Source organism: Echinops telfairi, unplaced genomic scaffold (genome assembly GCF_000313985.2).
Source record: "Echinops telfairi isolate 266 unplaced genomic scaffold, ASM31398v2 ScPeMD7_7473;HRSCAF=8511, whole genome shotgun sequence".
Classification (NCBI taxonomy): Eukaryota; Metazoa; Chordata; class Mammalia; order Afrosoricida; family Tenrecidae; genus Echinops; species Echinops telfairi.
Genome location: NW_022111377.1, coordinates 13,536,149 through 13,552,288, shown reverse-complemented (window position 1 = coordinate 13,552,288; position 16,140 = coordinate 13,536,149). Strand labels below are relative to the sequence as shown.

The following is a 16,140-nucleotide window of genomic DNA, read 5'->3' as shown; positions in this document are numbered from 1 at the left end:
AAACAATCTACTCCTGCTTGAATACATTTTTGTATAAAATAAATGTTACAGGTAAATGAGCAATTACTACCTGATGCTGCAGTGCATAATACTGCCATTGAGAATCTGTATTTTTCAGGGTTTGTTTTATTTTATTAGCCCTGTGGAAAATGCTGTAGATAATCACTTCATGCTGAATAGCTGTCTCTGCAAGTGAGTATATTAACAGCAATTCCACCTAGATAACATATGGTCAAAAAAGAAATTTATATGCATTCATAGAAATATTTTTATCAGCCCTGATATTTATTTTCATTTTCATCCTATGGCCAAGTTACATGAAATTCTTGTACAAAACCTAAAACTTCAACAGGCTTTATAGTCTTAACCCAGTGTTTCTTTTGTTAGGAAGCCACCACAAAAACCACAGAGTTCAAGCAGGTTTAAGAATTCCATGTTTTTCTTCCAAAACTGAAACCAGGAAATGGGAATTAACGGTCTGTAGCTGATAGTTCACATCTCTGCCTTAGCCTCTGGCTGCTCCCCTCCCATTGTGTTGGCACCATGAGCCACAAAAACACACTTTACAGGATAATTAGAGCAACAGCAGCTTCAATGGTGCCTTGTGTGCACATTCTGAGCCTCTGGGGTCACAGCCTGTTTTCCTTGAGCTCAGGACTGGGATGTGATCTGTGAAAAGCCCTAGGCATTAAAATCAGACCACTTTAGTTAGGTTAAACTCTCATTTCTGCCCTTCATTGTATATTCTCAGTCAGGTCACTTATTGTCTTTGGCTTTAATTCTTAACACGGGTAAAATGGAAATGATAGCCTCTTCCTGGCAAGGTTAGAGTATTTGGTGAGTGTGGTAGTTATATAATCTGTTGTCAATTTGAGAGGATTAAGGGGTGAAGGGGTGGAGTTTAGCCTGTCAATCAGGTTGCAGCTTTATGACCTCATTTGGAGGCGCTAAGACGATAAATCACTTACTGGAAGTAGGACACAGGCTCACTCCCTGAAAGACATTGCAGCTGACAAAACACATGGAGCTACACTAGTGCCTGAGCTGGAGGAGCCACGTAGAGACTCCTGCCAGCGCTGAGATGCTTATACCACTGCTGGATCCACAAGACTTTCCACCCACTGGCTTGTGATCTTCCTGCATTCAGGATCATTGCATGTGTTTTGTGAGTCTGAAGAGGACTTTATAGATATTGGTATCTGACATATGGGCTAATAGTGACTTACAGACTAGGTCTGGACAGGGCTGGGATGTTTTCTCAATATTCAATTGCTCATGTATATAAAGCTCTTTCTTATACACAAATGAGTGTCTACGAATTTGTTTCTCTAGTCTACCCAGACTAACACAATGAGCAATGCAATAATAGTGTTTAACGTTACCGTCTCCCACAGCAAACACTGTGCTCTGCCACGTTATAGCTGCTTAACCATGGGCAGGCATCTCTCACACTTTCCTGCTTAAAAACCAGGACAAAAATGAAACACCACAAATCTGTGTCATTCAGTGAACATGTGTTAAACTACAGTAGACCAGATCCTTATCCAGGTTCATTGTTGAGTTACAGATAATGTGAGATATTATGGAGATGATAATATTTGTGGTGGATTATATAATTAAGCCCACTTAGTTCCCTCACCTATAAGAATTTTATATATTCCCTGCTTTTGCCAAGTGGCTTAGTGGGTTACACGTTGGGTTCCTAACTTCTAGGTCACCAGTTTGAAACCAGCAGCTACTCTACAGGAGCACGAGGTGGCTTTCTATTCTGCAAAGATTTACTCAGAAACCCCAAAGGGCAGTCCTAATACGCCCTGTAGGGTCACGATGAGTGTGAACCAACTGGATGGTACTATGTGAGTGCTTGTGTGTGTTAGAATAAACCAGCCTCCAACATCCATGGGGGGCTGTAGGAGCAATTGTACGGTTATAACATATCAAGATCATAGTAAAGTCATAGAAGACAGGAGACAGGAGAGAAGGTAAAATAATGGAGCTAGACACATTTTATGGTAGCATGCTCACCTCCCAGATGGCCATGATCTCAGCAGCCAGGCCTGCGCAGAGAGGGAGAGGAGGAGGAAGGAGGAGAGAGTGTCTGCTCTTAATTTCTGACCCAAGTCCTATATATAATTAGGGGCATGATTACAGGTAACCACACATGTCACACACAAGTCACAGGAAGGGGCTGTATAATAGGCATATGCATCAGAGGAAGGGGATGAGCTAGGGGTGCACTCTCAAGAGGGAGGGGAGGGATTAGGGGTACACTTCTGACAAGATGGGGGGGATCCTAGACTGAAAATGGCAGCCTAACCTTGGTCATCCTTGAGTGGGCTCGACCTTGCCTCTAGGCTCTCCTTCAAGGGAATAATCCACTACCCTTATCAGAAAGGAGTGGGCCCTACTTAGGGTGGGACAGACTGTACAGTCTGACAGCTCTAGATGGCTGATAACCCTTAGAGAGAATAATCTCTAAGCAGCTTACATGGATCTCTCAGTGTACAGTCATTTACCATGTATAGCAAGCAGCTTCTTAGGTTTGGCATATATTTGGGAGAAACAACCTGGGGAAAAACCCTTTTGTATCCTACATGCATGTATGCCTGTGTGTATGACCCTTGTCCTGCAGGGTTATAATGTGGTAGAATTCACATCTTTAACATTGGAATCATAGGCTCAATTCCTTACCAATACAGCACATGTGTAGCCACCATCTGCCCCTCAATGAAGGTTTGGGTGTTGCCATGACATTGAGTAAATTTCAACAGCTTTCCTCTAATTGACTAGAAGGAAACATACTAAGATGGAGTAGGAGGAAAGGCCTGGAAATCCACTGCTGGAAGGGATCCAGTTACATCCTATCAATTTCCTGCTCTTATCTGAAACTCAACATGGAGATGGTGCCAGGGCGGACAACGTTTTATTCCATTATGCATTAACAACTTTACAACGCTTCCGGTGTGTGGAGAACTTGCCTATTTCATTGTTAGACTTGACATCATGATTTGCTCTGACCAATGGAATATGAACAGATATGATGTATCCCATATCCCAATAGACACTTTAAGCATGATGTCTTTTCTCTCCTTTGGACAACGACAGAATGTCCCAAGTGGAAAACTGAATCTTTCAATGTTAGTTCCAAAGAGATAGGACATATCAAATGGCTGTATAGGAAACTTCAAAATGTTGAAAAAACAAACAAACTCATTATCCTTTAATTCCATTGTCCAAGAACTTTTTAAGAGCTCCTTGTATAGCTTGGAGTTACATAAAAATAAACAAAGCCAGACACAGGGCATGCTTATTTTTTATGGTCATTGTTCTACACCAGCCCACACATTTGAGAGGAAGAAAGGTGGTGGTCATAAGCCACAGAATGTGGCTTTCAATAAAATTTGACTGATCCATACATAATATAGTATATTACACATTCTAACTCATGGTGACCCTATAGCACAGAGAACTGTCCTTGTGGATTTCTGAGGTTGAAAATATTTATGGAGCAGAGAGCCTCACTTTTCTCCCATATTGTACATAAAATACTCAATACAAGGTTGTTTCAAAAAGTCCATTGGAAAAAAATAAAATTTAAGATACTACGAATTTTTTCATAAATTTTTGAAGTTCTCTAGTATTTTGCAGTGTGGTAGTTACATAGGTTTCATGTCAACTTGAAGCAATATAAAGGTGTAGGGGTGAAGGGTTAGCCTATCAGGTCACAGTCTGATGGTGAAGCTTTGTGGGTGTGGCCTTCTCATAAGAGACTCCCTGGGGACCTCCCCCTTTCTCTCTGCCTTCACCTTCCTGCTGGCTGACCCTGATTGCTGCCAGAGCCATGGCCATTGGATCCACAGGGCTTTGTACCCACCAGTCTGTGATCTCCCTGCATTCTGCATCACTGCATGTGACTACCTGAGTCTGAAGAGGGACTTACGGTATATATTAGTATTGGAACTATGCACTAGAGTTGGAATGGGCTGGATATATAATTACTTCTTGACATAAAACTTTTTCTTACAGATATACAAATGTCTTGGGATTTGTTTATATAGTAAACCTGGCCCTGCACATGTAGCGAAAACAATAAGCTAAGGTTTTAAGAGCATATAGAACACTTAAATATTTACATCTATTTATTATCATTCAACAAGACTTATATGTCAGATACTGCTTTAGCTGTTGAAGGAAAGGTGGTAAATAAAGAGGGAAAAAGAACTCCTTGTTCTCTTATAGGTGGTATTAACTAGGGCAAAACAAAGTAGACCTTAAACTATAATGATGGTAGATGCAGTGGAGAAAATTCATATAGAGTGTGGAGAAAATCATGGCGGAGGTGGAAAAAAAAGACATTGTTGCTAGTGTGTTAGTTTATGCATGCATGGGTCTATTCCCAATGAAACCTGTTTACAGGTATCTCTTGATCACTCAATGATTGCAAGCAAATTCTCTCAAAATAAAATTGTCTTATTCTCATTAGCTGCCTGCATAAAAACATGTTCAATCAAAACATTGCCTCTCAAGGAGATCTGCAGGGTCAGTTAAAATCAAGGCAGAGGGGTTATGGTGAGGGACTTGGAGACTCTAAAGGGGTAATCACGATCGATTATTCTGTAAGGACACAGAATGATCATGTAGGCTTATTATGAAGGATAGTGCACCTGGTAATTATTTTGTTGTAGCAAGAGTTGTCCTACAAAAATATCATTGGGGAACCATACTCCACTTAGGCTGTAGTTCTGCTCTGGCTCTTCAGACTCCGTTTAGTTCTCTAAACTCAAGTAACATTTAAAATAAGCACAGAGAGTTCCAAGAGGAAGTCGAAACTGCCATTGTGCCATGGTGTAAATGGAAGATCAGGGAATTCTTTGGTATAGGTTAGAGATATGCAAACAGTGTCTTTGGAAATATATGGAGATATGGAAACAATGTCTTCAGAAGTTATGTGTCTACAAATGGAAGATATGACAAGAAATAATAACACACACCCCTTTGTATGCATTCTTCCAAAGATTGGTGGAAAATGGGTATTTTGGAAAAGACTATGCATGGATTTCAAAGTATTTTTGCACCAAAATAAACTTTTACTAACTTGTTATAACATGTCTGAACAAGATCTAGGTTGAGCCGCTAGGAAGGATAAGACATCAATTTGAAACAACCCCATACCAAAGCAACATGAATTCTGCTACAAGTGAAACAAGGGCAACATTGGAAAAAGGATGAAATCATCGATGCTTTATGAAAAGTTTGTGAAGGGACCAGATGTGGAAGATGGAGTATGAAACTGCACACCATCCATATCAGTTTGGGAGGATCAAAGTAATTCATTCTTATCATGCCCCGATTTAAAAGGACTTACAATTAACAGCAGGACAAATAGCCACCACCATAAATATCTCAGCTGGTTCAGATTACGCAATTCAAATTGAGGTAAATAAATAATTTATTATAACCTACTTTATGTTGCTCAAGATACAGTTGAGTAAACTTTAGGTTTGATGGATACCAAAACGGTGTGCCCACACGAGCTGTCATCAAGAGCAGAGCTTTGGATGGAAATAGTAAACATGTAGAACCAAGATCCAAAAGCATGTCTTGGAAGAGCTATCACAGGAGATAAAGCATACCTATGCAACTATGACCGGAAGACAAACCATCATCGAAAAATGCCCATCAAGATTCTTGGTTCAAGAAGTAGAAACTCAATGCAAACATGAATCAGTCCAGAGGAGAGGGTTTGGGGGCAACAGTTTGGGGGGAAGCTCGAAGCATTTTGCTTGCTGACCTTTTGCTGTGAAAGCATGATAACATTTGCTTATGAAGAGTGTGTTTTGAGAAAGCTAGCCAAAGTTTTGGCAGAGAAACACACAGGAACGCATCCACAGAGACCCTTCTCTGGCACAACCATGTTCCAGCTCTGTCCTTTCTTTAAACGAGCAATTTTGTGAATCCTGAGGGGAAATCACGGAAGTACTGCTTTATAGTCCTGATTTGGTAGTTTCCAATATGTTTTTCTGTATCCTAATCTTATAAAAAGGTCTGTAATAGGGATCCATTTCCCCTCAGTTAATAACATAAAGTGGACTGCATTGACATGGTTAAATGTCCAGAACCCCCAATTCTTTAGGGATAGTCTAAATAGCTGGTAGCATTGCTTACAAAAGTGTCTTGAACTTGATGATACTTATGTGAGGAAATAAAGTTAACAAACTTTTACTTTTTTTTATTAAAGCCCACTTACCATGAATTCACGAAGTCTCCTCATGTAACTAGCTGGCGAGCTAGCTGACAAATAGATGAGTGAAAGTCAAAATGTATTGCTTTAAAATCACAGAAACCTTTATCAAACGCAAATGGCAAAATCTAAAGTTATTCTTTTTCAACCTACCCTTCATCTAAGTCTATACACTTTACCCTTCTTCTGTGCTCTTGGATTGCACCACATCACAACAGCAGTGCTGCCATCTTTAAGGGAGTCAAATCACGTTCCTTTAAAATCGTCTTTGTTTTGGAGAATCAAAAAGACATCTGAAGGGGCAGAATAAGGGCTACCGGTGGGGGTAAGGTTTCCCAGTGACATTCTCAGAATGTGCTACTCTTGAAGAAATAGTAGGTGCACTGTCCTGATGGAGAAGGCAATCCTAGACAGTAGTGCCACCAATTCAATATCCTGAAAATGTCCACGTCAAAAAACTCTCATGGAAGTGCTGTGTCCTTCCAGAAGATCTTTCTTTTCACAGTCCTCAAAAAGCCGTTGCCGTAACTTCTGAGCTGTCCCCGTCTGACTTATGTCATCAGAAGTCACTCACTGCTCTGATTGATCTTTACTCTCTGGGTTTTATTGGTAAATCTAAGACATCTCAAGGTATGATTGGTTCTGCAAAATAGTCTTGCTTAAAAGATTGATCGAAAGACCAGTCCTTTGAGAAAGCTTATGTGCTATTGCAACCATGGAGCGCAAAGACTGCTCTGTCCGGGATAAGTTTCTTCATCATACTAATTCAAATCGAATATGTCTGTGTTCACATCATTTTTCCCTTGCTATAAATCAGTAAAATATGGATTCATTTTTAATAGGTAGAATTATGTAACTGGAAGAGGAAATGGTTACAGCAATCCATAAGACTAATGAAAGGATAGCCCAAGAATAAAATATTACTGAAGATAACTGAGCAGTTAGTACTAAAATTCCAACTAATGTGCTTGTCAGGCTTATTATAGCCCTTGAAATACAATGGGAAGTTTAACTTCATGCATGATTTCCTAATATTCTGTAGGAGAAGAGACACAGATATAACTGTTTCTGCCGGTTCACTGTGTTTGCAAATATGTTAAGCCTAATTATCAGCACAGATTTACAGCAATCTTTTTAAGGATTAGTAGATCTGAGAATAGTATCCTTGGGCATTTTCGCGAAGTAAACAGATTTGCAAATGCATGATTGAATGTATATAAATATTCTCTCTTACCAGAATAAAGGGTACAGTCCATAAATGTCAAATCATCAATTGCAATGTCTCCAGTGAAGCCATCTCCCACAGAAGCCTCCACCAAAATCTTTAAAGAAATAAAGACCATTGTTGACATTCTTTTAAGGAAATACATTTACAAAGCCTCTTTCCTGAAAAGCAGTTGTGTTGGCACAGTGGGCTCCCAGTGGACTAGCTAACCTCGTCCATCAGTAGTTTGAAACCACTAGCTGATTACAAGGGAGGCAAAATGAGGCTTTCACTCCCCCAAAGATTTGCAGTCTCAGCAACCAGCAGGGCAAGTTAATGTGTCTGCCCCGTAAAAGTTCCCTATGAGTTGGAACTGAATCGATGACAGTGACTTGTAATGGAAAAGAACATAGAAGTTCACTAAATGAAGCCTCCTGCAAGACATGAGAAAATTTTACTTTTCAGTAGTCTCAGTAGGTGGTCATTTTGCCTACATCTGAATAAAATCCAATAAAAGGAAGTGCTTTGACTCATTGTGTCCATTAGATCCATACATTCCAGTGTGTTTATAGTGAGTCCTGATTTTATGACATTCTGATATATCATAAAGTTATATACTTACCTATAACTTTCAACCATTGGTCCTAAGTTTGCCCTGTGTTACTCTAACCTTGTAGGTATTTGAAGGCAAATTGTTTCTCCTTTTCCCAACTTTGTCTTTGTGTCAGCAGGTTGTCTCTTTTCAAGGAGAAGCCTCCTCAACTTTCTAGACATCTGTTTGCTACCAGGGTTGCTTACTAGGTAGCAACCTAGTGATACATTGATAAGAATTTATAATTCATTATAAAACATTATAATACACTGATAAGACTTTTAATGTTTTCCACACATGGATCTTATTTACTAATGAAATTGGCTACTCATTATTAGATCTCTGTGAGAGCCACATTAATCAAAGTGAACTCGTGGCCTTGTGCTCTTACAGGAGCTGCAATTCTACTGAAACTTCAGGGAAATGTGAACTACTGATAAACCACCATAGTATCTGGCAGATTGTGATTAGGGCTGAGATTTCCTATAGTTGAATTAATCATGATGAATTATTTTAATACTTATGCAAATGTATTGCATCCTTAATAGGAATCCCATGGAAATACAATCCTGTCGAACTTCAAGTTAACTCATCTGCACTTAAAAAACACATTATCTTTCCACTTCCTGTGAATATAGGTTTCCATTTCGTTTTTCCTCACATGGGCTATATGCAGAAGCTCAAATTTAATTTCATTTTTCAGACTGAATCTTCTATAAAAATGACCTCATGAGTGCCAACAATCAACTACTCTGATCAGAACCATTACAGAAGGCATTGAACAGATTGGGACAAAACTGTAGAACAAAACTGAATATAATAAGAAAAGGACCAGACTTCCTGGTTTTATAAAGACTGGTGAAACCTCTGGAATTATAGTTCTTAGCATCCTTCAAACCTGGAACCAAACCGACCTCCAGGGAGCATCTTTCAGCCAAGAAGACCTAGCATCTGAGGAACACCCTCCTCAGAGCAACCAGTGGTTTTCCTCAGAGGTAAAATGGAAGAACTTAGGCAACATGTAAAATGCATAGGCATCTCACTAATGGGCAAATATAGCCCACTTGATATTGCCTTAGGGAGTCTTGATATTGCCTTAGGGAGTCTTGAAGGTGTGATTCAGGACCTCCTGGTGCTGTACAGTAGATAAGTCCAAAGCTCACTCTTAACCACCACCATGAGTGAAAAATAAATGTAGCCATCCCGGATCCTTGGATGCATGTTGGACCTGATCTGGTTTTCAACATCTCCTGTATTTTTTTGTTTTTGTTTCTTTGTGTGATCATGGTGGGTATTCTCTCAGATGTGTTATGTCATTGAATTTGTGTTATGTGTTGCATGTGTTATATATGTGTTATATAAAACACGTGTTATATGTTACATGCTATATGTGTTCTGTCTTGAATTTGTGCTATATGTTTTTCTGGCTTTTGGTATATGAAACCCAGGATGGATGAACCTGTAGGGATAACAAGTAGAATAAAATTTTGTTTTGTTTTGGGGAGTGAGGTAGAGTGGGTGTAGGGGTGGAGTAAAAAAGAGTGTGGGGTTAAAGGGAAGAGGGTACCCTACAAAACATCACAGGTTCGGTAGGCGCAATTGTGCAGCAATAATAAGTACAGATTATAGTAAAGTCATAGAGAGCATGACAGTTAAAAGATGGAGTCGAGTAATGGAGTCAGACGCAATTCATGGTAGCATTGCTCCCCTCAGCCCCGCTTGTTGGTCCTCGTGGAGACTTAGCCGTCAGAGTAGAAGCAGCTGCCTCGTCCTCCTCAGCCACCTTTTTCAGCCATCCTCCCGAGAACCAGGGAGCCTCATTATTTATTGCTAACCATGCATCATATCACTTTAGGGGGATTTGATTACAGAGTCATACATCACAGAAAGGGGCAATACAATTCATTCTTGAACAAGTTTGATCATTCTGGTGTTTCATACAATAAAACAGACAATTACTATTCTGGGAGGCATGCAAGCCCCCTGATAGCAGATAGGGAGGGGTAGCAACATAGGCAATACAATCAACAGGAGGGGGATGACCTAGGGGTGTGCCCATAGGAATGGGAAGGTCTAGGGTTACACATGTGACAAGATGGGCAGACCCTAGATTCATAATGGCTACCTACCCTTGGTCATCCTTGGGCGGGTTTGACCTCTCTGGTATCTCCTACAAGTAAACTGACAACTACTATCCTTATCAGAAGGGAGTGGGCCCTACTTAGGGTGAGTGAGACTATTCAGTCTAGATGGCTGATGTTAGGGAGAATAACCTCTGACCTACTTTCGCTGACCGCCTAGTGAACAGTCATTCTCAAGCTAAATCTGGCATATATTTTGGGGAGACAACTTAAGAGAAATCCTTCTGTTCCCCACAAAGGAGCTGATGTCAAGGAAGAAAAAGAATGTTTAGAAACTGATTGTGGTAGCAATTGTATAATACTGCTAGGTGTGATTGAACTATGGAACATAAATTCAAATTTTTAAAAAATGTAGAAAAAATGCTTAGTACAAAAGTTAACAATAATTCTTAATAAATGAAGAACTAGCAACTAGAATTTGGGGAAAACACACCGTAATAAAATATTTAAGATCAGGAAAAGGCGTAAGTCAGAATAATAGTTTACTAATTAATACATTAGATTAGAACATGCTAACAAAAGGCTCAGAAGAAATTTAGGAAGTAAGGAAAGCTAAGAGGACTTGTCAAAATACACATGTCTGACGTGGCTATGCTGTTTGTGATATCATCAATAGATTAATGAGAAAGGACAGGAAGTATATATTGGATTCCAAAATTTATGGAAAGTGTGTCTGTTGTTGCAGCAGTTACATAATCTCTTGTCAACTTGCAAAGGGGTGGAGTTTATCCTGTCAATCAGGTTGCAGCTTCATGACCTCATTTGGAGGCACAATGGAGATAAATAGCTCCCTGGAGGCAGTACAGATACTCTCTGCTACCATCCCTGCGAGACATTCCTGTTGACAAGACACAAGGAGCTATGCTAGATCCCCATAGCTGGAGGGGCCACATGGAGACCCCCACCAGCACTGAGATGATTAGCTTCCACCATCACTGGATCCACAAGACTTTCCACCCACTGGCCTGCGATCTTCCTGCATTCAGCATCATTGCATATGTTTCCTGAGTCTGAAGAGGACTTTATAGCTTGGTATCAGATATATGAGCTAATATCGGACTTATGGACTTGATCTGGACTGGGCTGGGATGTTCTCTTAATGTACAATTACTCTTTGATATACAGTTCTCTCATACACACATATAAGTATCTATGAATTTGTTTCCCTAGTCAACTCAGACTAGCCCAGTTGTAGATATATATCTATAAACTCACATTAGGGATGAATGGTTATATGTGTAGAGCTCTATTCCAGTGTATGAGCTTAGTCATACTGCAGTGTTTCTGTTGTCTTTATGTAGTCACAAGTTAAAGAAATGATCATTTGTAAGAAGTACACATGGGATTAGTTAACTCTGAGTGGGGTACACCAGGAATACAACACTTCTAAGATGCAGTCAGTCTGTACAAGGGTCATTTCTGTTGGAGTTTATGTCATATTATAACAGAATTTTGATATGGCTTTTTTATATGCCAATAGGAAAACAAAGAAATGATGACAAAAGATGGTTAGATATTACTTAAAGACACAATTTGATCATAATTTCACCATAATTGCCTATAATCTTCTGTATGGTGCCTTCTCTCATAAAGTTTTATACTCTTGGACACCCTATATAGTATCCTTATGTGTCAGACTCAACCCAATGGCTAGTGGCTTTGGTTTTTCTGGTTTAGATTCCATATGTTTATGCCCTAAATTTTGGTATTCTTGGAAATTAATGAATAAATGTTTCAAGTAGAAATATTAAAATTATCAATTTGTATAGTAGCACTCTGGGCCTCCTTTGAAGATTTAATTAAGCCAGCCATTAACAAATAAATCCTCATTACAACAAACTGTACCTCTAGAATAGAATTCTAAATGTTGAGGTTTGAAATGTCCTTTGCTCTCTATTTCAGTTCTACAAAAATGGTTGCACATTATTCTTAGAAAGTCGCCACCAAAAAGAGCAAACCCAAGGAAAGTGACTCTGTCTCAGGACATGCACTTTCATTATGAGGAATTTTCTTAGAATGAAAAGGGCGGTGGTAAAAATATAAATGTTTCACATTGTAGGCAAGACATACACCATTTACACTATGGCTCTGCCATGTTGAAAGTCAGGGCCATCAACTTATACTCCTAGGTTCCATTAGTACCTTACTGAATGACACAAAGTGCCACTTAAATGTGCAGATTAGTGTAAATGGCTTGCCTTAGCTACAGAGGCCTATTCTACTTGCATTAGGACTTTCATTGACTTTGAAATGTATGAAGTCAACCAGCTCTTCTAAGTTGTTCTTTTCATGGGCTGCTGAATACTCCAAATAAAGATGAAGTAGCCTTGTCAGCTATATTGGAACTTTTAGTTCTAACATAATCAAAGACATTTATCAGCCTCTACAGAGGTGCCTGGACTCATCTTTCTAGGTATTTAATGTGTGATAATGAACTCAGTTTGACCTCTTGCCTCTAGTTCCTTAAAATATTCCTTAGAATATCAGCCAACTGAAGCATTCTTTGATTTCCTAAAACAGCCAAGTGACATTTAGGCATATGCAAATGGAATTGGGCACACTTCATCAACAGACTTCAGGAAGAGGTGTGGCATAATAAGGCATCTAACCAACTATCGCTCTAACTTGGAGGCTAAATGTTGTGACCAGAGTTAGAAAGATATCTTTTGGGGTGTCAGCAAAGTCTAACCACCTGCTTCCAAATCAAGGTGCTTAGGTTGGAAAAAAATCAACATTGTGCCCCATATCACATCCGCTTTGTTGCAGCAGCTTTGGAGTATAAAATGATAGGGCACGTGGGTTTCCTGTCAGAGTGGCAGGTGAAGCACATGCAGTAGAAATCTACAGCTACAACAAGGACACTTGGGAAGTAAGGGACCGACAGAGGGAGGCTCCTCTGAAGTCCCATCCCTTTGGTAAATGTGGTTCTGCCTACAAGAGTCATCGTATTTACCTAAAAAGACATTTCGAGTCTGAGGAAATGTGCAAAAGTAAATACAAAGTTTTTCTGGTGTGCTGTGTCCTTCTGGCTGTAAGAAATAAATTCTACTTGTTTTGCATTCCAGTATTCTGGAAGTATCTCATGTATTCAGGCTCTGTGCGAAAAGATGTGATATGCATGAGAAAAAATCACCATGAGTAACTGCCCCCCCCCCTTTTTCTCTAATGGCCTCCTGGCAATTTAGAAATTAAGGATAACTAGTGAGTATATCACATATCAGAAACTGAATTACTGATAAAAAATTTAAAACAATGGGCAACCTATTGGCTTCTCCTAGATGGAAATAAGGAGTCCTGATAGCACAGTGAAGTAAATGCTGGGCTGCTATCCACAGAGTAGATGGTTCAAACCCACTCACTGCTTCATGGGAGAAAGATGAGACTTTCTGCTCTCATCGAGCTTTATAGTCTCAGAAATATTGACAGTTACACTCTGTATAGGACCTAAATAATGGTAGTGGATTATTTAGAGTTATGCCATGTTCTCTTGATATCCAAGTGAAAGAGGAGTTAGCAGAACCTGGTATTGACTTCCTATTTAGACACTGGGTATATTTAGAAAAGAATAGACAATGCCAGCATAATGCATCTACTCCTTAAAAAATACGTGTTTGCAAAACTATATAAAGACATATCCACTGTGGAAGAGCTGTAACTCTCAAATATTACTGGTGGCAAGATAATATGGTGGCCATTTTAGAAAGTTGTCTAGCAATTTTGTGTAAAATTAAACGTAAATCGCTACATGATTTAGCAATCTGAAATATAAAAGCCGAAGTAATTGTGTACCAAAGTAAATAAAGACCTCTGTCTGTACCTGTTCCTAACTTTACAGATGCCATCAATCTTCAAAGAACCAAAATATCCAACAACTGATGGATAGATGATCCATAGAAAATACTGCTCAGCAAAATAGTGAAATAAATTCATGTAATTGGCAAAAATATATCTGGATTTCAAAAGCACTAAACTAAGAGAAAGACATCATATTCAAAGACTACATACTTTCAAGATTCTTTTATATCATATTATAGAGAAGACAAACTATAGGGAAAGAAATCAGATTAGTAAGGACTGCTTACATAAGGGATCGGGGATAGATGATATTTTTAAATGATGGAAAATTTTTCTATTCTGATTATGGTAGTAACTATTCAATTATTAGAGATTGTAAAACTTTATAGGAATGTTCATCTAAAATGTATATATTTTTATGTATGTGAATTATACTTCATTAAAAATAAGCTAATTTTATTAAACATCATATTGTCATTATAACTTTCATAATTTAATGAATTACTGATTACTACAAATCATTTTATGACTAGCACATAATAATTTCAAGCTTCTCTATTTTCAAGATAGGCTTAAGTAAATTTACACTTATGAGAATATTTCTTGCACTTCTGTTTAATACAGTGCCTTAGAAAAATGCACCATAATGAGCCCTGACAAGTTAATAACTTGAGAAACTAACTTGGACATAAGAAAAACCTTGGATCATAGTGCATCAAACGGTGAGTTGAAGAAACGGACCAAACCCTAATTGAAAGGAGAAGCAGAATGAGGACGAAAAGAAGAGAAACTCATGCATCGAGGAGTGAGGCATAGAAATGTGGGGATATTCTGCAACCCGAGGGAGGGACCCAAGAAAACCCCCGCAATGAGAACCCAGCTGGGGGGAGAGATTCTGTGCGGACTACCATGAAATAGAACGACCAGTGGAAGGACAGTCGGAAAAGGGGCAACAACCCTGAGGGAATGGAGCATAGGAATAGTATAGCTTGGAAAACTGGGAATCCAGAGAAGATGCTCATTCTGCACACTCCTCCGTAAGGTCCATTCTGCACGCCTGAGGTTGTATTAACTGCTCATGTCCACAGAGAGGGAACGTGCTATCCTTTAAGATGTGTGGAAGGATCCCTCGAATTGGGGTGAAAACTGGTCACATGCCACCAAGAAATCCTCTAAGAAAAACCATTTGCAGGCTCAACAACATAGGAGTACATTGTTTCTGAAAACCCCTGTGAGAAGAAAACATATCGCATCAGCCAAGAGCACCAGACTCATAGACAACTAGTAGCTTAAGAATTACACACAAGTCAGAAGTGCAAAACAGCATCAAATGAAACAATATAAAGGAAGGTAAAATTATAAAAAGAATTTATATATATTAAGGAAAGCAATACATGAACAGTAAATAAATATAAAGCAAATGAAGACATATAACATATTCTGAAGGTCTCAGAATATCAGTCAATTTCAAATCATATGAAGAAAGGTTCAGGAAAAGGAGTAAATAAAGGATGAAAATCTTTGCTGAAGTATTGGTGATAATAAATGTACCGGACATGAAATTTAAGAGCGATCAAGAAAAATACTGGAAACACTTTAGAAAAATTCAAGGGGGTGGGTGGAGGGAGAAAGGGTTATAAAGTCAGCAGAGATACAAAAGCCATACAAAACCCAGCAACTGGAAATTCAAAAGAGTAACAATAAAATAGTAGTGATAAATAACTTAATGGGAAGACACAGAAGTATAATTAAATCAATGGGGAAATAATAATCAGCTAAACAGATAAAATCCTTAATATTTATTTAAATAACAATAAAAATGAAGATAAACTATTGAATGAAAATAAAGAAAGCTTGAGTATTATGTGGAACACCATAAAGGAGAATAAAACACATATGTTAGGAATTCCAGAAAGGGAAGAATAACCAAAACAGTACAGAGAGAATTTTTAAGACATTTCAGAAATTTCCCCAAATATCCTCAAAAATAAAAATCCAACCCAATAAGCCCAATTAACTCCACATAGGTTAGAACCCAAAAGAAATGCACCAAAACATATCCCACTCAACACCCCAAAACCAAAGACAGAAAAATAATTTTCAGAGCATCCCACAAATAAAGTGAAATAGCACCTACATAGAGGTCTCAACAGTGCTGATATTTGAT

The 16,140-nt window shown here is 38.7% G+C and overlaps 1 protein-coding gene across 1 annotated transcript in view; it reads right to left on the bottom strand.

Moving 5' to 3' along the window:
* MALRD1 (MAM and LDL receptor class A domain containing 1) overlaps positions 1-16,140 on the bottom strand; it is an 819,322-nt gene that overhangs the window by 576,064 nt on the left and 227,118 nt on the right. Inside the window, 1 exon segment of the mRNA XM_013008119.2 lies at positions 7,476-7,563. Coding sequence (XP_012863573.1) covers positions 7,476-7,563 — 88 coding nt within the window.